Source organism: Phyllostomus discolor, chromosome 8 (genome assembly GCF_004126475.2).
Source record: "Phyllostomus discolor isolate MPI-MPIP mPhyDis1 chromosome 8, mPhyDis1.pri.v3, whole genome shotgun sequence".
Taxonomy (NCBI): Eukaryota; Metazoa; Chordata; class Mammalia; order Chiroptera; family Phyllostomidae; genus Phyllostomus; species Phyllostomus discolor.
Window position 1 is genome coordinate 57466107 of NC_040910.2, and position 22573 is coordinate 57488679.

The window sequence follows — 22573 nt, forward strand, 5'->3', positions numbered from 1 at the left end:
GGGGGAGAAGTTGCTGTGACCGTGGCGTGGAGGGCAGTGGGATGTGGCCAGGAACCAGGGGACCTGGCTGCCACTAGTAGCTGAGACAGGTGAGGAAGGGTTTTTCCCTTGAGCCCCCAGAGGAAACTGGTCCTTGCCCACAACTTCAGCTTAGTCCACAAAGATCCATTTCCAACCTCCAGAACTGTAAAAGAATAAACCTGAGTTGTTTTAAGCCACTAAGTTTGTGGAAACCACTTCAGGGCCGAGAGCCCTCCTGATCTGGCTTCCAGCAAGTTAGAGCTCTAACTTGCCCCCTCCCCCAACTGCTCATCCTCTCTGCCTCCAGTTGGCAAAAATGCAGCACTAGCCCTCAGGCCGCTTTTCGCTGGCTTGGTCAGGGTGGGGAGTGCTGCCCACTGCCTCCAGGAGGCAACCTCGGCTCTGGAACATGCGTGGTGGTAGCCCGAGAGCTCCCAGCATGGGCTCCTGGCCCTGTTCGCCTAGAGCAGCTTCACCCTTCACTGGCCTGGAAACCTGCAGCAGGTCAGTGGGGAGGAAGGACTGTGGCCGCTGGGTGAAGACTCGGCAGCTCCGTTCTCTCTCTCACAGGCTTTCCTTGACAGTGGCAGCCGTCACTGTCTCAGCCCATGCTGCCCACCAGGGAGGCCCCTCAAGGCTTGGCACTCACTGACTGCGTCCCAGGAGGGGACAGTCGAGGTCATGGGTGCTGAGCTGTCTGACTACGTTTCCTTCGGCTCTTCCTTCTGCTGGGGCCTAGTGTAAGGTGGGGTCGGGCAGGGGGTGCCCAGGGGCTCAGAGGCCCAGAGGCTATTCTAGGGGACTGGAACCACTGACCAGCCAGCAGGAGCTCACAGCTCCGCCTCTGCCCCAGGGCCCAGGAGAGCAGGCCCAGAAGGTACAGGAGACACTTTGCCTCTGTGTCTCATGAGCACAGGTGGCCAACGGGGGCCATGTTTTATTCAGCCCACATGGTGCTTTTCAGAACTTTGAAGCAACACTAGAAAATGAGGAGAGTTCACATAGAACTTCTGATGTCTAGCCTTTTGGCTGTAGGAGGGTTGCGGCCCCAAGCCCACACTCCCACCAGGTCACAGTAGGAAGCTGAGGAGGGGTCTCTGCTCTGCCCTGTGCCCAGGAGGCTGGCAGGTCTGCATGCCACTGCATTCCCCTTTTAGCAGAGACTGACTCTGTGTGTCCGTGTCTGTGTCACAAACAGGGAAGTGAAAGCCAGGTGCAGGGTGGTGCAGCTGTGCTTCTTGCCCCTACTGCTACCCTCACTTGATTGCCTACTGGACCCCGGGGTCTCTCAGTTTGTAGCCCTCATCTTAGGATGGCAAGACCTTCCGTCAAGGGCACTGAGGGCCTGGCTGAAAGACCACAGGCCTAGCTTGCGACCCCAGATCTCTCCTAGCCCCATGGGGACCTTCCCAAGACCCAAGTTCACACCTCACCCCATCCTGACAGCCAGGCACTTGGCGCCAACAGTAAGGCTAATCTCCCTGTGCCCATGGTCTTGAGACCGCCCTAGCCACGGCACGACCCAGTCTCCACCCAGCCCAGCTGCAGCAGGCCCACAGCCTGAAGAGGGCTCCGGCAAACACAGAAGGCCAAGGGGCCTGCCTAGCCTGTGCCTGAGCACTGTCCCCTGAGAAGGGGTGAGAAAGGCCTGAAGCATCACTCCTGATAGATGTGTACCCCTTTCACATACCACCAAAGACACAAGGTCCTAATTGCTGGAACCTAGGAATGTTACCTTATAGGACAAAGAAGAATTTTGAGGATATAATTAGATTACAAGTCTTGAGACAGGGGACATCACCCGGGATAATCTGAGGGTCCTAGTTGTAATCACATGCATTCTGGTAACAGAGAGACTGAGGGACATTGACACACACACATGCATAGAAGAGGAGTCAGTGATGAGACCATAGAAGCAGAGGTAAGAATGACATGGCCACAAGCCAAGGGGTGCCAGCAGCGACCAGCTGCTAGGAATAGTGGGGCATGGGTTCCCATCTTGGGCCTCTGGAAGGAGCACAGCCTGGCCAACACCTTGATTCTGGCCCAGTGACACTCATCACGAACTCCACCCTCCAGAGCTGCAAGAGAATAAACTGCCATTGGTTGCAGCTACCTGGTCGGAGGCAACATGTGAAGCAGCCTGAGACTAGGAGGGGTGAGGTGTGCCAGGACCACCAGCCAAGGCTCCCCTGCCCACACCCCCCAGCCACGGTTTCCCCTCAACAACCGCAGATAATGGGGCTGACAGACGGCAGCCAGGGCTGGGCCCAGGCAGCAGCCCAGACCTCGATCCGGGGCAAGTGCGTGTGCAGGTGCATACACACACATCCCAGAGATGCGGGAGTCACATGCACCCCCACACTCAACATACTGCCTGGGGGCACAGGGCTGGCTCTGAGGGGACAGAGAATGGCACTTGCAATACCTGAAAGAGACCTCTCTCTGAAAGGCCACCCTAGCACCCCGGACTCCCAGTTCCGCCCTCCTGCCCTGGCCAGGCTCCTGGGCCCAGCAGAGCCCAGCAGAGCCCAGCAGAGAAGCTTCTGCCATATCCCACAGCCAGTGTGCAGAGAAAAGCCTTTCTTCCCCTTTTTCTTAGCCCCTGGCTCACCCCACATTCTCCTCCAGGTCTCAAGAGTGACGCTGGTGACACTAGGCCACTAGGTACACACCCAACGCTGGCCCGGGTCCATGAAGCATGTTAGAACCTGCATTTTCCAGCTGTTCCCATCTGAGACCCTGCAGCTGCCTTCAGGCAGTGGAGACTATCAGTGGTGATGAGTCTCTGAGGCTTGGAGAACCCCTGAGACACTCTAGGAAGCAGCTGGCTGGCTTCCCGGGGAAAACAGGACAATGTATCCCAGCACCCCGGATGAGACGTGTGGGAGGGACAGGCCCACCCCACCCCTGCCAGGTCCAGGACAGGAGCTTCCCCTTCCCCAGAGGACCCACCACACCCACCGCTCACCAGTAATAGCGGGGAGTTCAAATGTGCCTTCAGGAGCCTGCAGGAGCGACATTGACATGTCAGGGTCCCCGTCAGAATTCACCTGGAGAAGGACTCCCCTGCTGCGTAGGCACACACACAGGTTCCAGGCTCTTGTTTTCTTGCAGGAAAGCGCAAGGAGCAAACATAGCCAGTCAAGGACACTGCTTTCCCGTTGGTGTCTAACTGTGGGCCCTCACTGGGCCCAGGCTGATAGAGGGCTGGTCTGTGCTGTCTGATGTCACTGGGGGCCCTCAGCCGAGCCCCAACATAACATGAATCTGGACGCCCTCCAGCCAGTGAGTGCCTCAGTCCTGGGCCAGGTGGGAACAATCAGGCATATCCAGGGAGAAATATGCTGTCTGTGGACCAAGTCACCCACGCAGGGTCAGGCAGATGCTTCAAGGAAAGGGGACTTGGCCTACAGCCTGCACACGCACAGCCCAGGGCTGAGGCCCAGAGCCCAGCCAGGGCAGGCTCCCCCTGCCCCTTCCAGTGTAGCCTCAGCCCCCAAACAGCGTAGCTGGACTCCCCCAGCATCTTCTAAGCCAGGGATGTCAAACTCATTTTCACCAGGGGCCACATCAGCCTCGAGGTTGCCTTCAAAAGGCCAAAATGATTTTAGGACTGTATAAATGTAACTACTCCTTAACTGTTAAGAAGCTGAAATTTCATTTGGCCCTTTGAAGGCAATTGCAAGGCTGATGTGGCCCCTGGTGAAAATGAGTTTGACATTCCTGTAAAGCCAACGGTTTCTGGACTTATTCTGAGTTTGAAATTCTTAAGTTCTGAGTTCCAAGCTCTCACCAAAGTAGATAGATAAGGGAATATGGGGGAGGGGAAGCTTTAATAGAAGAAGACCAGCAGAAGCATGGCTAACAAGGCCAGGCCTGCCAGGCCACAATGGAGGGTTGTCCAGTTCAGGAAAACAAGCACCACACGGAAGGTGGGATTGGAAACTAGCCCAGGTCATGGGCAGCCCTGCAGCCAGGTTGAGCCAGACCCCGAGACCACCAGCAGAGGCCAGCCCAGAAGACCCAGGCCTAAAGCACAAAGTAGCGGGACCTCAGCTCTTTGAGACACAGGCTTTTCTAACCCCACGGGACAACAGAGAAGATGAGGCTTGGGGCTCAAACTGGCCCAAGAGCAGCCGGCCGTCAGGGAGCAAGGTGACAGCCCTGGTAGCCCCTGCTCTGAGGCACGTCCTCTGCCCATTTTCACTTCCAGCCACACCCTGTGGGGTTCCTCTTCATTCCTCCCCCTACAGAGAAGCCCAAGGTTGAGAAAGAGACAGGAGGGGCTGAGGCTAGGGAGAGTGGGGCAGTGGAGGCTCCCTGTTCACAGCCCAGGCAGACAGCAATTTATCACCAGGATGCAGGGCTGCCAGAAGTATAGATCAGCTCTGGAGAGTGCTAGGCTTCCTGATGGAACAATTCCTTTGCAAAGATACGTGACACCGCTCCTTGAAATCAGAACGTTGCCTTGCCAGGCTGCACCCAATTTATCCCTCAAGCTGGGAAGGTGGAGACCTAAGATGAATGAGCCAGGGCTGCTGCAGGTCGGGGAGTGTTTCTGCCAATGACAGCCTGGGGGGTCTGGCCCAGTGGCACTGCTGGGGATGACTTAAACATGCAGATGCACCTCACCCAAGACCCAGGCTTCTGTGCCTATTGCCACCTGCCAGCAGCCAGGGGTCCAGGACCTGAGGCTGAGGCCTGAGACCACCATGCAAGAGCCAGACATAGGCAGGGTGGTCTCATCCAGATCCTGGGGCCCTGGGGCCTGTGAGGCCTGCTGGGACCAGAGTCAGATCCCAACCTGGCCTCACAGTGACCTGTGACCTGAGATCCCTGGAATGCTGGAAAAGTCTGGGCTGGCCAGCGAGCCCATCCTGCCAGAGCACTCCAAGTAGCTGTGGAGGGGGAGGGGGGACTGTCACTGTGACTGTCCAATGGCTCCTCCCATATGCCTGGCCCATAGTGCACAGGGCTCTAAGCTGAAAAAAACGACACCTGGAAGTCTTGTAGGTTTAGGAGGCTGCTGACAGTGCCCCGGCCTTTGTGTGCACTCCCCTCCCCCCACAGGCTGATGGAACCCTTGGGACCTTCTCTGCAAGCAACCAGGGAGGCGTGGTCACCATGGCCATGGCCATGGCTGTGGCATGCGGGCCATGGAGAGAGGCTGTCTGGAGGCTGCAGATGTCTTCATAGGCTCATGGTCACAGACATGGGTTCAGGTCTTGGGCTGGGGCTGCGGGTCTGGTATGGGTCTCCTTTGCTCCCTGACTCTTCCTGGCCATTGGGAAGAAGAAGGTGGACCCTCAGGCAGCTTTCACTGCCCACCCTGGAGGCCCTACACCTGCAGGCTTGTGGTCCTGTGCACCCCAGCACCCCCACTGTGTTTCATGGTTGACAAGGCAGGGTTCAACCTCAGCCTGACCAGGCCTGCAGAAGGGGTGCCTAGGTCCCCAGGGCAGACGACCAAGGCTTACCACGCAGCCTTCACACTTGCAGCAGCCTTACCTGTATCCAGGGCCTGTGCCCCACCCAGAGAAGGGAGCTTGGGGGTAGATGGTCGGCGATATACCACGTGCACACGACCCTGCTCAGCCTCCTTCGCTGCCAGCCCCTTCTCCAGTGGCTCGATGAAGAACTCCTCGTCCTCCATGCGGATCAGGCCAGCCTGCAGGGCAAAGATGAGACGATTCAGATTCCCAGAGCACAGGAGACGGGAGCAGCAATGGGGTCCCAGAAGGAAGCATCTCCCGCCTGGCAGAGATAAGTGCTGGAACCCCGGGCCAGGACCGTCACAGACTGGGGCCTCAGGGGCCCAAATGCTCACAATGTCCACTTCCATTCACTGAGGCCAGGGTCACAGGACTATCTGGGAAAGGGGCTCTGCTAAGTTATTCCCACTCCCATCTTCCAACTCTCCTCATCTGGGTCTGCAAGGCCAAACTGTCCAGAACAGCTAGGAAGAACTGAAGTACCACTATGGACCTGTGTGTGGCCCCAGGTGGACACCAAGATGCACCAGTGCCACCCATCCCCAGGAGCCCCAAGTCCAAGGCAAAGGTCAAACTGTCAGCCAGGGCTGGATCTGCCCACAGACATGCTCACTGTACCCCCAACAGTATTTTTGAAGTTGTGAACCCAATACTCAAAGTAGTTAGACTTCAAATGTTTCAAAAATGGAACTCCAGCTTCCTTGGGAAAAGCAGGCTTGAGTGGTGGGGGCTCCAGGTTGCCAGGCAGGGGTGCCATGGGTAGAACTTGCGTGCCCCTGCAGGGGGCCATAGCCCCCAGCACCCCCACTGTGCATCCCTTTAGCCCCAGCAGTCACACCCCTGACTCTACAGCAATTGCACTGCCACCCCTGGCAAGACCACTGCCCCCTGAAGGACCGCTGTGGCACTCCTGCCTGGGTTCTCGCTGGGCCCACCTCCCTCGGACACCAGGCTGTTCTGCACCCCAGCATGCAAGGCTTGAGGCCTGCCCCTTCTGCCTCCAGCTCCCATACCTCACACCGGTCCCCAGGACAGCTCTGTCCTTCCTACACAGGGGGCCTGGCTGGGCCTCCCTGCCCCTGAACTGACCTGCCCCTCAGCTTGGGAGGCCCTCCTCCTGCCCTCCACTCTGGCCATCTGGTCAGCTCTTCTTCTCCCTTCAATCACTGCAATCACTGGCTCCGCAGCCCCCAGCCACCACCGCACATGACCCTGCCCTCCCCTTGACCATGCTTGGTTACTGCCCTGTCCAGCTGCCACACTTTGATTTTTTGGTACAGTGTCCACATAGCAGTGGTCTCATACAGGGGCCTCCACTGTGCCAACCTGCAGATACATTTTCTTTATCTCACTCACTCATGACTCATTCAGTGGTATGTTTTAGTTTCTTAAAAACTACTTTATTGGGGTATTATTGACATGTAAAAAGCTGTACATATTTAATGTCTAGAAATCCACGAGTTTGGGGGATCAGTATACACTTGTGAGACCAACACTGCTATCTACCAAGGCCATAAACATGCCCATTGCCTCTCAGAGTGTCCTCCCACCCCCTTTATTATCATCACTTTTTACATCAAGAACACAACATAAATCAACCCTTGTGGCAAATGTTAAGCACATAACAGTGTCGTCAGCTGTGGGCAGTGACTGTGTGGTGGGTCTCCAGAACTCAACTCTCTTGAGTAACTGGAATTCTGTGCACTTTGACTGTTGCTCCCCTGCCCCTCCCCAAGCCTGGGGGAATGGTAACCAGCATTCCACTCTCTGCTTCAGTGAGTTTGACTGGTTTAGATTCTCTATATAAGCAAGGTCATGCAGTATTTGTCTTTCTGTGGCCTAATGTCCCCCAGTTTCATCCATGTTGTTACAAATGGCAGGGTTTCCTTCGTTAGAAGGTCTGAGTGACACTCCACGGCATATATGCACCATATTTCTTCATCAGTTAGTTGTCCATAGACAGCCACTTAGGTGCTTCCACGTCCACTGTAAAAAGTGCTGCAGTGAACATGGAAGTCTGGGCATCTCTTTGATCTCTTTCCTTTTCTTTGGATATGTACCCGGAAGGAGGATTGCTGGGTCATATGGTGGCTCTAATTTTAATTTTCTGAGGAACCTCCCTACTATTTTCCAAAGTGACTTAACCAATTTACATTTCCACCAACAGTGCACAGTGTTCCCTGTTCTCCACATCCTCACCCACACTTGTTACCTTTTGGTAACAGCCATTCTAACAGGTGTGAGGGGTTACCTCAACGTGGTTTTGATGAGCATTTCCTTTTGGTCAGTGATATTAAACATCTTTTCAGGTACTTGGCCATTTGTATGTCTTTAGAAAAAACATCTGTTCAGATCTTTTGTCCATCTTTTAATCAATTATTAATTATTGTTATTATCTGCTATTGAGTTGAATGAGTTCCTTATATGTTTTGAATATTAACTTAACCACTATGTCTTGAAACTATTTCTTCCATTCTGTAGGTTGCCTTTTCATTTTATTTCTTTTATTGTGCAGAAACTTTTCAATTTAATATAGTTCCCCTTGTTGATTTTTTGCTTTTGTCACTTGTGCTATTGGTTTTATCGTTTCAGTTCTTACATTTAAGTCCTTAATCCATTTCAAGTTAACTTTCATGAGTGGTGTAGGACAGGGGTTCAGTTTCATTCTTCTGCATGTGAGTGTGCAGTTTTCCCAACACCAGTTATTAGAGAGACTGCCCTTTGCCCACTGAGTACTCCTGGCTTCTTACCAAATATACATTGACCACACATGTGCAGGTCTGTGTTTCTGTGTTTCCCTGCCCCTTAGTTCATGTCCATGGGTTGCACATATAAGTTCTTTGAGTTATCTGTTTTGTATACCATTTTTGACCTCTCTCCATCTATTCTATGCCTATCAATTATGCTTCTTCTTCCTTGTACCTTTTCCCCCTATTCCTCCCTTCCCCCTCCCTACTGAAAACCCTCCATGTGATGTCCATTTCTCTGATTCTGTTTTAGTTGTTTGCTTAGTTTTTGTTTTCATTGTTTTATTTCTTTTATTTTTTAGGTTCATTTATTGATAGTTGTGAGTTTGTTATCATTTTACTGTTCATATTTTTGATCTTCCTTTTCTTAGATAAGTCCCTTTAACATTTCATATAATAAGGGCTGGGTGATGATGAACTCCTTTAACTTGACTTTATCTGGGAAGCACTTTATCTGCCCTTCCATTCTAAATGATAGCTTTCCTGGACAGAGTAATCTTGGATGTAGGTCCTTGCCTTTCATGACTTCAAATACTGCTTTCCAGCCCCTTCTTGCCTGCAAGGTTTCTTTTGAGAAATAAGCTGATAGCCTTATGGGCACTTTGTTGTAGGTAACTTCTTTCCTCTTGCTGCTTTTAAGATTCTCTCCTTATCTTTAATCTTGGGTAATGTAATTATGATGTGCCTTGGTGTGTTCCTCTTTGGGTCCAACTTCTTTGGGACTCTCTGGGCTTCCTGGAAGTCTATTTGCTTCACCAGATTGGGGAAGTTTTCCTTTGTTATTGGTTCAAATAAGTTTTCAATTTCTTGCTACTGTTCTTCTCCTTCTGGCACCCCTATAATTCGGATATTGGAATGTTTCAAGTTGTCCCAGAGGTTCAAAAGACTCTCTTCACTCTTTTGAATCTTTGTTTCTTCATTCTGTTCTGGTTGGATGTTTATTTCTTCCCTTTGTTCCAAATCATTGATTTGAGTCCTGTTTTCCTTCCCGTCACTGTTGGTTCCCTGAATATTTTGCTTTATTTCATTTTGGGTATCTTTCATTTGTTCTTTCATTTTTCAACCAAGTTCAATCAGTTCTGTGAGCATGTTGATTACCAGGGCTTTAAATTCTCCATCAGATAGGCTGGCTATCTCCTTATCATTTAGCTCTCTTTCTGAAGTTTTGCTCTGTTCTTTCATTTTGGCCTATTTCTTTGTTCAGGGCCCCTGGTAAGTTGTAAGTTGTAAGGAGGCAGGGCCTTAGGTATTCACCAGGGCTGGGCAACCCTCCTTGCTGTGCTGCAGCGCTGCTTGTCGGGGAGGGGCCAGAGAGGGAACAGTGCAGCTCTGCTTGACTCGAGCACACTCTCCAACAAATTCTTGTGTGCGACTGGGAGTTTCTCCTGCCACGGCAACTGCTGTAGTCCACAGCCAGCTCTCAGTCTCAGTTTCCCCATAAGTCAGCCCCGCCTGTGCAGCCCACCGCCTCACCCTAGCCAGCCCAGCCCACACAGTCATTGCCTTGCCATGGTTTCTCAGACAGCCCTGTCTGCGAGGTTCACTGCCTTGCTGTGGTTTCTCTCCATCCCCTGCCTTACCAGTCTGGTTGTTCTGTTTGACTGTTTCTTTAATTCCATGGTTGTCAGAGTTCCATGCAGTTTGATTTTTCTGGCACTTCTGGTTGTTTATTGATTTTAGATTGGTTGTTATCCTCCTTTTGGTTGTGCGAGGAACCGAAGGGTTCCTACCTACACCTCCGTCTTGGCTGGAACCCAGAAACATAATTGACTTTTGTATGCATATTTTGTATCCTGAATCTTACTGAATTTGTTGGCTACTTCCAACAATTTTTTTGGTGGAGTCTCTTGGAATTTTTATGTACCAGATTATGTCATTAGGAAACAGAGACAATTTCGCTTCTTCCTTTCCAATTCTGATGCCTTTTATTTCTTTTTCTTGCCTGACTGTGCTGACTAGGACTTCTAGTACTATGTTGAATAGAGGTGGTGAGGTGTGGGCACATTAGTCCTGCCCCTGATCTTAGGAAGAAAGACTTCAGTCTTGCACCATTAAGCATATTAGTTGTGGAATTATCATGTATGGCCTTTACAATGGTGAGGTATGCTCTTTCTATATCTAATTTTGGGAGGTTATTATCATGAAAGGAGGCTACATTTTATGAATTGCTTTTCTGCATCTATTGAGATAATCAAATGAGGCTTATCTTTCACTCTATTAATGTAGTAGTATATCACATTTATTAGTTTGCATGTGTTGACTCTCCTTGGATCCTAGAGGTAAATCCCTCTTGATCATGGTGTATGGTGTATGATACTTTTAATGTACTGCTGAATTTGATTTGATAATTTTTGTTGAGAACATTTGCATCTCTATTTATCAATGACATTGGCCTTAGTTTTCATTTTGTGTAGTATCCTTACCTGGCTTTGGTGGCAGAGTGACACTGGCCTTGTAGAATGAGTTTTGAAGGGTTCCCTCCTCTTCAATTTTTTGGAAGTGTTTGAGAAGGATGGGAGTTAATTCTTCTTTAAATGTTTGGTAAAATTTTCTAGTGAAACCATCTGGTCCTGTTAGGAGACTGATTACTAATGCAATCCCCTTGTTATTGGTTTATTCAGATTTAATGCTTCTTCAAGATTTAGTCTTGGTAGGTTGTATGATTCTAGTAATTTACCCATTTCTTTTAGGTTGTCCAATTTGTTGGTGTATAACTGTTCATAGTTGTCCCTTCCAATCTTTTGTATTTCTGTAATGTTAGTTATAGTTTTTCCTCTTTCATTTATAATTTTTTGAGTCCTTTTTTTTTTCTTGGTAAGTCTAGCAAAATTCTGTTTATCTTTTTTAAAAAAACTCAGCTCTTAATTTCACTATGGTTTTTTTTTGGTCTCTATTTCATTTATTTCTGCTCTGACCTGTGTTATCTCCTTCCATCTTCTGACTTTGGATATAGTCTATTCTTCTTTCACTAGCTCCTTGAGGCATAAAGTTAGATAAAGAGAGATTTGAAATCTCTCTTTTTTATTGCAGGCACTTATCACCATAAACTTTCTTGTTAGAACTACTTTTGCCATATCACACAAATTTTGGTGTATTGTGTTTCAATCTTTGTTTAACATTTTTTAAATTTCTTTTTTGATTTCTTCTTTGACCCACTGGTTGTTTGGGAGTATGTTAATTTCCACATATTTTGTGAATTTTTTCAGTTTTCCTCCTGCTCATAGCGTTGTAGTCAGAAAAGATTATTGGTATGATTTTGCTCTTTTACATTTGCTACTACTAGTTTTTTTGATTTAGCATATAATCAATCCTGGAGATTGTTTCATGTGCACTTGAAAAGAAGGTGCATTCTGCTGCTGTTATGTCTATCAGGGCAGTTTGGTCTAAAGTACAGTTCAAAGCTAGTGTTTCCTTTTTGATTTTCTGTCTGGATGATCTACCTATTGTTGAAACTGGGACATGAAGTCCCCCACTTATTGTATTGAATTTTTATTTATCTCTTCCTTCAGTTCTGTTAGTATTTGATTAATGCCTTTAGGTGCTTTCATGTTGGGTGCATATATATTTACAATTGTTACATTCTCTTAATGAAATGACCACTTTATCATCATATAATGACCTTTTTGGCCCCTTGTTACAGCTTTTGACTCAATTTTGTCTGATAAAAGCATAGTTACCCCTGTTCTCTTTGGTTTCCATTTGGGTGGAACACCTTTTCTGTCCTTTCACTTTGAGTCCATGTGTATCGTAAGACTGAAGTGAGTCTCTTACAGGCAGCATGTAGTAGCTTGTGTTTTTATTCATTCACTCATTCTATGCTTTTGATTGGAGAATGTAACCCATTTACATTTAAAATAATTGAATTGGTAAGGACTTACTAATGACATTGTGTTGTTTTATGACTGTTTGATAGTTCCTTTGTTCCTTTCTTCCTCTCTTGCTGTCTTACTTTGTGAATTGATTATTGTTTACAGCAGTGTAATATGATGCCTTTGTATCTTGTATGTATCTACTATAGGTTTTTGTTTTGTGGTACTCTGAGGCTTACTTGAAATATCATATATATGTATATATAATCTATTTAAGTTGATAACAACTTTGATCTCATACAAAAACTCTATCCTTTTATTCTCACACATTTTATATTTTTGATGTCACAATCACATCTTTTTATATTGTGTACCTATTAACTTATTATTGTAGCTATAGCTATTTTTAATACTTTTGTCTTTAACCTGTAAACTAGAGTTAAGTAGTTAATACATCACATTTCAATATTAGAGTGTTTTGCATATTTCATATTTTCATGTCATTAAATAGCATCCTTTTGTTCCAGCTTGAAAAAATCATCTCCTCAATTCTTGAAAGGCAGGTCTAATGGTGAGGTACTATCAGCATTTGTTGGGAAGCCTTTATCTCACTCTTATTTCTGGACAACTTTGCCAGATAAAGTATTCTTGGTTAGCATTTTTCTTTCAATGCTTTAAATGTATCATTCTACTCTCTCAAGGTTTCCGTTGAGAAAAAGAGATGTTCTTATAAGGTTCCCTTGTACGAGGTAATTTTTTTCTTGTTCCTTTTAAAAGTTATATCTTTGTTTTTGATTTGGGATAGTTTTAATATAGTGTGTGTTGGAGAAGATTGTTGGATTAATATGTGGAGGTAACCTATTGGCTTCATAAACTTCAGTGTTTAACTCTCTCCCCAGATTTGGGAAATCCTCAACTATTATCTCTTTAGATACACTCTTTGCCCTTTTCTCCCTCTTTTCTCCCTTTAGGGTTCCAAAAATAATGCATAGATTGTTTCTCTTAATACCGTCTGGTAAGTCCCATGGCTTTCTTCACTACTTTTCACTCTTTTCTCTTTTGTTCCTCTAACTGCATAATTCCAAATAATCTTTGAGTTCATTGATTCTTTCTTCTGCTTGGTACAGTTTGCTGCTGAAGATCTCTATTGAAGTCTTCAGCTCAGTCATTGTATTTTTTGGCTCTGAATTTTCTCTTTGGCTCTTTGTTGTTTACTATCTTTGAACTTCTCATTTTGTTATTGTATTGTTTTCCTATTTTGTTACATTGTAGCTCTCTTAGTATCTTTGGAATAACTATTTTGAATTCTTTGTCAGGTAATTCATGTGTGTCCATTTCTCTGTAGTTGCTCTTTTTGTGGTGTCATGTTCCCCTGCTTTTTCATGATCCTGGTAGCCTTACACACGTGCCTGCACATTTTCAGACTTTAGTAAGGAAAGACCCTCACCTACAGGTGGAGGCTCACTGGTGCATGCTGTGCTGCAGGGGTTTTACAGTGTCTGCAAGGGCTGTTGGGGTCCTTAGTGGCATCTCCAGATCCAGTGGCTGGGGATCAGAGCCAGCAGTAGTGGTGGCCAGACCTGGTGGTGTCACGGACTCAGCTTCAGGGGCCAGCTGCAGGTGCCTGTGTAGTGGCAGGGGCTGGTTGTTGATATGCATGTAGTGAGGAGGCACAGGGCCAACAGTAAGAACTGGGGCCAACTGTGGGCATGCTGGCAGCCACAGGGGCCGTGGCTGTCCGTGTGTACTCCTATGGCCACAGGATCTCCCCACAGGCATGCCCATGGCAGTAGAGGCTAGTGACAGGAGTCAGGCTGGTGGCATGTGTGCCCTGCTAGAAAGGCTAGCCCTGAGTATACGCATGGCAGGGGGGTTCAGCCACAGGGGTCTAAGCCAGCATTATGCAGTCAGTGGTCACAGAGGCCAGGAAGTGGGGGGCAGGGGATGGGGCAGAGGAACTCAGGCATCTAGTGTCTATGAATGTGGAAGCCTGCCAGGAGAAATCTCAGCAAGGAAGCCTGCAGGTCCATAGCAGCTATGGTGGCCACTGGTTTCCTCTGTGGTAAAAGCTGCTGCGTCCTCTGTGGAACAGATCCCAGGAAAGCATAGTCATGCCCTCTGTGTGTCTGATGCTGGTGCTTATGCCCTTGTCCCTGTGTCCAGCCATCTCTGCATAGCTCAGCTTTGCCTGTCTCGGGTGGAGTAAAGCTGAAGTTAAGTCCTCTGTGTGGTGTCCAAGAGTCTGGGAGAGCTGGCAACTCACCCTGCTCTCCTTTCCCAGCAAAGGGATGCTTTCTGGATGGGGAGGCCCCTCTTGGTTACAAACTGTCCCTCTGGGGCTGGGGTGATGCGGACAAAATGGAGTTGTTCTTCCTTCCCGTTTTGCCATTATTCCCAGGTGTTTTGTTCCACTGCCTTGCTGAAGTTTCATAAGGGACTCCTGAGCTCTCCAGAGCTCATTTTGTTCACAGGTAGCTGCCTAATTGTTGATCCTTGTGGAGGGACAGGGTCTTCCACTCTGCAAACCTCACGGCCTCACTCAGGGGCTTCTAAAGGCTTGACTTAGTTGCTTTCTTTTAAGCATCATGAGATTTTACATAAATGACCAGATTTCCAGATTCTCCTGAAAAATCAGAACAGCTGGCTCTCCTGTTGCCCATTCAACCTGCCAGTTCAGCTGGATTCTCCCTTGACCCTCAAAACAGTGTGCAGCCCTGCCAATACCTTGACTTTGGCCTCCAGGACTGTGAAAGAATAAGCTTCAGTTGTTTTCAGTAATTTGTTACAGGAGCTGCATGAAACCAATACAGGGTCCCAGTGGGTGGGGGATGCAGGAGGCAGCCATTCCCCAAGGGATGAGGAGCAGGAGCAGCAGACGCCCCGCCCAAGGACATGTGTCTCCAGCATCCTGGACTTCTGGGGAAGGAGACTGGGAGGCAGAAGAAGAGCAGGCACCAGAGCTATGGGGGCCAAGGTCATGAGGTTGTGGGAGGAGAGAAGAGAGGGGAAGCCCATGGGAACCTTAGAGGTTCCCTCGCTATGACTCATTCTTGTGTCCGAGGGCCCTGCCAGGCTGGGGAGGAAATGAGCGAATGCTTGTGGAATGAATGAATGACCTCGGAACAGTGGGACCTCTGAGATAAACAGACAGAGAGGGCAGGACACCATGGGCCAGCCCCTTCCACTGGCTCATGTGTGAAAGTGTTTGAAACAGAGTGATTTCCTCTGTGCTGCAGTGATGTTCCTATGTGTGGGTTTGGGGCACACTGGTGTCTCAAACCCGTCTAATTGATAATACCCCTTCGAGGATGTGTGGGAATTAGCTGCAGGGCAGCGAGGGGTAAGCAATCCCTGAGTTTGGAATTCTGGGTTCCCAGAATTGGTTCTGTGTGGACAGGTAACCTCAGCCAAGGTGCTGCCTCTCCATGGGTCCCCTACTCACCTAGAGAGGGGGTGTCCCTCCCCTTGTTCAGTGTCTTCTGGGGGCACATGCAGCCTGGGTGCACTCAGAACCAGGCATGCGGAGGTGGCACTCAGCAACCCAATGGCGTCATCCACCTACTTGCTTTCCAAATGATACAATGGAGGCCTAGACCTGGGGGCTTCAAGGTCTAGGAGTCAGACTCCAGGTCCCAGGCAGAAGGAGCAGAGGCTAGGTGGGCCCCTGGGCCTACCATGGCAATTAGGGTAGTGGGGCACCAGCCCAATGGGGATACGCCCTCTTCTGAAGGGGCCCTTCTATTCAGACTGGGAGCCATCTGCACCCCAGGCCTGAGGCCCCAGGGTCATTCCGGAGAGACCCAGCATGAGAATGACCAGGAACCTGGCTTGATGAGGAGCAGTGCTCTTTGGCCTGAGAGACCACAGGAGACAGTATGGGGTCTCCCTACACAGGGGTGTTGGTCTCTCCTCCTTGGCCGGCTTCCTGGTGAGGGCCGCTGAGTGACCCAAGGGCCTTGACTCTGTCTGATGCTCCCCAGGGCCTTCCTATGGTCAAGAACCAGAGCCCAAGTTGGCCAAGTGCCCTAGAAGGGGTCTTCTAGGTCCCACCTGAAGGGCAAGAGAGAGCCCTGAGATAATTGAGAATACGGGGTGGGGCCAGTTTACTCAGGTTTCCTCACACAACCAGAAACCTCTCCCTGACAGTGCTCCCCCATGGACAAGCTAGACAGAGTCTTTACAGAATCCACTCCCACTGGCACTGTGGGGCGCACACACGATGTCACGGTGATGAATATGATGGCACCTGCCCCAAGACCAGAGGCTCACCCCACTGAGGCCAGCCGCCGACCACTCTGAGACCAATGGATGACCTCCCCACATGTGATCTCCCTGAAACCAGAGACTGCCACCTCGAGACCAGGCCTGAGCAACCCAGGACCAACAGGGAGCACCTGAGCCCAGCAGCCAATCACGTGCCTTAGTTTCCTCTCCCAACTCTATAAATGTTAAAGAAGTCCCTGAAGCACACAGTCTAAAGGGACTCCAGCGAGAGTGTCTGGACAGCCTGGTGTCCCACAGAAAAGACTCTGTGCCTGTGTGTGCAACCCCACCAGAAGAGAGGCTCATGGAAAGGGCTGTGTCCCTGACCCTCAGAGGCCACTGCAGGGCCTAGAGCCTGGTAGTTCTCTGGTCTCCAGATCAAACCACCACTTCTCAGAGCTTCATGAATTGTAAGATGCCTGTCTACCCTTCTCTTCTTCTGCGCCCTGTCTCTTCACTATTTGGTTTAGGATGAAATAGCCACTACAGATGGAAATAAAAAGGTAAAAAATTATTAAGAATCCAAAGGCTTAACAGCTATAATGTTACTTTGGATTTTAAAGTGTTCAAAACACTCACACTCTCAGAGCTGGGGCATCATAGGAAAGCAAGTGAGCATGCGGTCCCCACCTGCAGGTGCCCAGTTTGCCGAGCTCACTGGCTCATGGGCTGCTACCCATGGCAGCCTCCCAAAGTTCCTAACCAGCGCCAGGTCTGTCACTCAGCCTTGTCATTTTTGCAGCCTCTGGCACCAAGACTATGAGGTGCCTATAAAGAATAAAAAGAAAACAGGAAGCTGCTCCAGAAACAGAAGGACCCAGATTTTGACAGAGGACAAGGTAGCATGCTCCTGCATCAGCTTGCTGTCTCTCCAAACTTGGCCTTGCTCTGAAACACACACATGCACTTGCCACAGGAATACCCACACATGCCAGCCTCTGGTAAGATTCCAGTTCCCCGAGCTATTTTTAGTTCCAAGAGAAATGTATCCTTTCATCCTTTCATTTCTTCTCCTTCTTCTTTCTTCCCCTCCTTCTTTCTTCTTCTTCTCCTCCTCCTTCTGCTCCTTCTTCATTTGATAGACTCTGCCTCAGGTTTATTTGTACAACTAGCAAAGGAGGACCCTAACCCCATGCGGACAGCAGCCCAGGAGTCACACTTATCTTTCTGTCCTCACATTGGTAGACAGGGACCTTGACTGTGAAGCCTTCTTGGGGGCCTGGGCACCTTTGGCAGCCTGAGCCTGAGCTGCAGCCACAGCCTGGGCCTCGGTTTGAGCCTTGGCCTTGGGCCGGTAGAGCCTGAGACCCTTGGCAATGCAGCTCAAGCATGTTTCCCATGCTTGGGGTGAGTGATGCAGGCAAGTTGACTGAGCTTGTGGCTGCTGCCCTTTGGGATCTTGGGCTTGATCTCCTTGGGCTTTACGAGGGCCTTGACAGCCCGGCATGCACGTTCATGGCCTGGGCGTTGTTGGCCTACATCTTCTTCAGGCCCTCTTGCTGTACTTCTTGGCAAAGTGCATGTTCCTCAGAAACTTGGGGTCTACTCCCTTAAGAGATTTACATTTTTGTGATTAGGTTTTCTTGATGGCATTTCTGCACCATTTTCAGGACTGGTTGTGCATGGTGTGGTTCTTGGACTTGGCCATACCTGTACTGAAGCCCATGGCTCCTGAAATGTTTGGGACTGAAAGAGGAAAGCAGCCCTTCTGACTTTTGGAGATGAGATTCAGTCGGGCCACAGGGCAAAGGGCACCAGCCTGTCCTGCAGGGCATTGGGCCACACGCCCAGGCCTGGTCTAATGACGGTTTAGTGAGTGCAGTGCCAAAAAGTCTGCTACTTTAGTGCATCTCCCAGCAGCCTGGGCAGACCAGGGTGGTCGTGACTGAACTGCTGAAGTCACAGGTGTGAGAACCAAAGTCTCTGCAGTGGAGTCTACACTGTGCTAGCCAGCAGGGCTCTTTCACAGCTCAGTATCACAACATGTTCTGCATGTAGCTTCTTCCACTTTTCCAAAAGGAGCCCTGGCCATGTGGGGGGAAGCTAGTCACCAGCAGGCAAGAGCAATCCCATGGGCTTAGGAGGCATCTGCCCGCCTCCCTCTGTCTCGTCAGCTTCTGCCCCATGCCTTCCAGGACACGCCCTTCTGTGGCACCCATGTGGCAGAGAGCACCCTCTCCTGCTGCTGTGCTGGGCTTGTCCTCCCAGCCCTAAGGGAGGCTGTGGCCAGAACTGAGGGAGCACAGACAGGGCTGTCCCCAAGTGCCAGAGCCCCACTCAGTCACGTCTTGCAGGCCCTGCCCCTGCTTAGGCCTGGTTCAGGAGCTCCAGGTCCTTTGCTCTAGAAAGTTCCCCTTTTGCCCTAAGCTGTTCAGAGCCAGTTTCTGAGGCTTGAAACCATGATGCCCCAACCGACATGGGCCCTCTGTGCTGAGCCCCAGACATGTGCTAAAGAAAGCCAGACCCCACTTTGATGAGCAAGGTGAAGGGAGAGGCCTCTGAGGAACAGAGCCCCAGCAAAGAGCCAGGGGCCTGGCTGCTGTCCTGTCCCAGCTGGTCCTGCTCCCCTGCAGCTCCCAGAGCCCTCACCTGCAAAGTGAGGGGCTAGGTATGTGACCTGTGAGTTAGGTACCAGTTATGCTCTATAATTCCAATAGGACCAAGGAGAAAGAACCAAAACAAACCACAAGTAAGAAACCTGTTCCTCCCCTGGGCCATCACTTCTACCTGCAAAATAAAGTTCCAGACCCCTTTGGGGCCATAGCAGCCCACTCCCTGGGTCCAGCTCTCACTGCTTGTCAACCCACAGGCTCTGGCCTGCAGTCCTAGCAGACCTGGGGGCATCTGAGGGAGCCCTGGGTGTGAGTCCCCAATGTTAGCGGTGTGTGACGCGTAGGCCTTCGAATATGGCATAAATTCAAACTCCCTTAAAATTGTACATGGCAGAATGCTCCACTTCCAGAGGAGTCAAAGGCTCAAAGAAATGAAGCAATCACTCAGATTTCCCAGCAGGACAGGCGAGGCTCAGGAGCATGTCCCTGCTCACCCCTCACCACCCTAGCACCAGGCCCCAGGAAATCCAGAGTGGGGGTGGCAAACTCCAGCAATTCTTCACTGCCATCAAAACTTGGCTTGAAGTTGAATTATGAATTATTGTTACATTGCATAGCTTTCCTTTCCAGAACACATGGCAAAGCACTTGGTTTGTAATCATAATCATCTCAGTAAAATGGATATAGAGGTCTGTGATTTCCTGAGATTGCTGGAGTTTGTCACCCCCATTCTGGATTTCCTGGGGCCTGGTGCTGGGGTGGTGAGGGGTGAGCAGGGACATGCTCCTGAGCCTCACCTCTCCTGCTGGGAAATCTGAGCGATTGCTTCATTTCTTTGAGACTTCGACTCACAATACTGTATGAAGTTTCATAAGCAAAACTTGGCTTTTGTGGTTTTTATAAATTCTAGCTGCACAGTCCTGTCTGCACCTGCATTCTTATCTCTCTGTTATAAAAAATCACAGAGGTGACCCTAGCCAGGTAGTTCAATTGGTTGTCTTGATATGCCAACGTTGTGGGTTTAATCCCTGGTCAGGGAACATATAAGAATCATCCCATGAATGCATCAATAAGTGGAACAGCAAATCGATGTCTCACTCTCTTCTTAAAAATCAATAAAAAATTCCAATAAAAATTACAGAGATGTTAAAGATCTGTTAGCAGATCTGTTAGCAGATCTTTAAACTGAGAAACTGAGACTCCTCAACTCAATCAGAAAGTTTAAAATTGAATTGAAAAGGGATTCATGCTTTCTTACGGATAATAGCTTTCCTGAATTCTCATTCGCATGCCACCCAGTTTGCCCACTTTCAGTGACCAATTCACCCATCCCCACAGTCAACTTCAGAACATCGTTTCCCCCAAACAAAGCCCGCACACGACTGTGGTCCCTCCCATTTCCCTCAACCACCCACCATACACGCTCTGGAAACCACCGACCTCTCTGTCTCCCTGGGTTTGCTTTCCCAGACATTTCGTAGACACAGAATCATTCAGTAGGTGATCATTTATGACTGCCTTCATTCACCTAGTGAGTTGTTTTCAAGATTCCTGTGTTGTAGACTATGTCAGTACCTAAGTTCCTTTTTTTAGTGTCAAATAATATTTCACCGCATGGATATGCCACATTTTATTGATCCACTCGCTGCTTGATGGACATTTGGGTTGTTTCCACTTTGTGGCTCTTACGGATAGATAATACTGCTGTGAACACTCATACACAAGTTTTTATGAGGGGAAACATCCTCATTTCTGTTGGGTAGCTCCCAAGGAGGGAAACTGCTGGGTCATGTGCCAACTCCATGACAGGCTGCTTCCCAGGGCAGCGTCACCCTTGGCCTTCCCACTGGCAGTATGTAAGGGTTCCCCTTGCCCGCACCCTCCCTGACACTTGTTGTCACCCGTCTCTCTTCTCCTGGCCATCTCTGTGTGTGGGGTGGCACCCCACTGTGGTTTACTTTAGAATTTCTCTGATGACGAAGGATGGTGAGCTCCTGCTTGCTGTCCATTTGTTTCTCTTCTTTGGAAAAATGACTACTCGGACCTGTTGCTCATTTTTAATTGGATTATTTTCATTTTCACTGAGTTGTAAGGGTTCTTTTTGTATTCTAGCTACAAGTCCCTATTTGATATTTGAAATGCAAATATTTTCTCTCATTCTGTAGGTTGTCTTTTCACTTTCCTTCATTTTTTTTAACTCCCCTGAGGACATACTTAGAGAGGGGAATGGAAGGAGAAAGAGAGGGAAATATTGATGTGAGAGGGAAACATTGTTCGATTGCCTCTCATACGTGCCCCAACCAGGGATGGAACCTGCAATGCAGGCACATGCCCTGACCAGGAATTGAACCAGCAACCTTTTGCTTCATGTGAGGATGACCAACCCACTGAACCACACCAGCCAGGTCAGGATCCAATGCTATTAATGTCATGTTTGGTGCCACATTAATCCACCTTTTATGCCAACCCTCAGGGAACAAGAGTTGGAATAGGAGTGCAAACTGTACATAACCAGGTGTGTGACCTTGAGCAAGTCAGAGCCGGGAGGCAGGGCTGTGGAGAGGCCCAGAGCCTCAGCTTGGCTTTCTGTCTCTCTTTCACTCCTCACCTGCCACTTAAGAAGCAGCCCAGACCTGACTTCAAATCCAAGTCCCCATGCATGGGGAAATCACAGACCTCTATATCCATTTTACTGAGATGATTATGATTACAAACCAAGTGCTTTACCATGTGTTCTGGAAAGGAAAGCCTTGCAATGTAACAATAGTTCATAATTCAACTACAATAAGTTGGGGTAAAAATTGTGAAAAAGATAGATAAGAATGAAATAAAGGATAGAGGAGAAACAAAAGAAGTGGTTTGATTATATTAAGTTCTTAATCTTCCATAGAAAGATCAATAGTTATTGATAAGCTACTAAAGTTGATAGATATAAGTTTAGGAATACTATATGAAGTTTTAAAAGCCACAACTAGTAAAAGTAATATATACCTTCCAAATAACTGAAGATAGAGAAAAATATAGCAAATATGGAAAACTAGAAAAATAGCAAAAAAGCATTAAAAACATGAGATGACAGAAGTAACAACAAATATAACAAAAACATAAATGGTCAGATTGTTTTAAAAAATCTCTATGACTTGCAAAAAAACTGTCAAAATTTACAAATTTATGTGAGGCCAGAAGAGTTTGTCAAGCAAGACTTTCCACTGACTGAAGAACAAAGGTGTCCTTGACATCAGTGACCATGGAAGGCAGGCCCAGCCCCAGGAGGATGCCCTGATGTCTGTCGCTGGGCCCAATGCAAGAGGAACCTTGTCACTCAGGGCATGCCTCCCCGCCTCCCCCAGATCCCCACCCCACCTGCCACTGCGTCTGTCATGCTGAGCAAGCATGGGTGGTGGCCGGGACTCTGAGACTCGGCATCTCGGTGGTCAGCGAGGGTGAGAACCACGCATGTGCACTGGTGTGAGGGTCAGAAGCTGCGCACTTGGCCTTGTGCCTAATAAACTGGGCTGTTGTTATCAGTGTCATTCCTAACATGACTTGTCTAGAAACATCCATAACAAAGAGTTCAATAAGTTAAGGTTTGGAGTGAGTTTTGCTTTTTTATTAGTGTTTTCCATATTTTTGCAAAGGGCAATACATCAAAACAGACAATTTGGAGAAATGTCCAGGGAAGGGTT

The 22573-nt window shown here is 48.7% G+C and overlaps 1 protein-coding gene across 2 annotated transcripts in view; it reads right to left on the reverse strand.

Moving 5' to 3' along the window:
• The window catches only part of ADAMTS2 (ADAM metallopeptidase with thrombospondin type 1 motif 2), a 256584-nt gene that overhangs the window by 177525 nt on the left and 56486 nt on the right, over positions 1 to 22573 (reverse strand). For both annotated transcript variants that reach the window (XM_028534523.2, XM_036032769.1), the window contains exon 3: positions 5533 to 5692. In XM_028534523.2, the coding sequence (XP_028390324.1) occupies positions 5533 to 5692 (160 nt within the window). The remainder of the gene's footprint in view (positions 1 to 5532; positions 5693 to 22573) is intronic.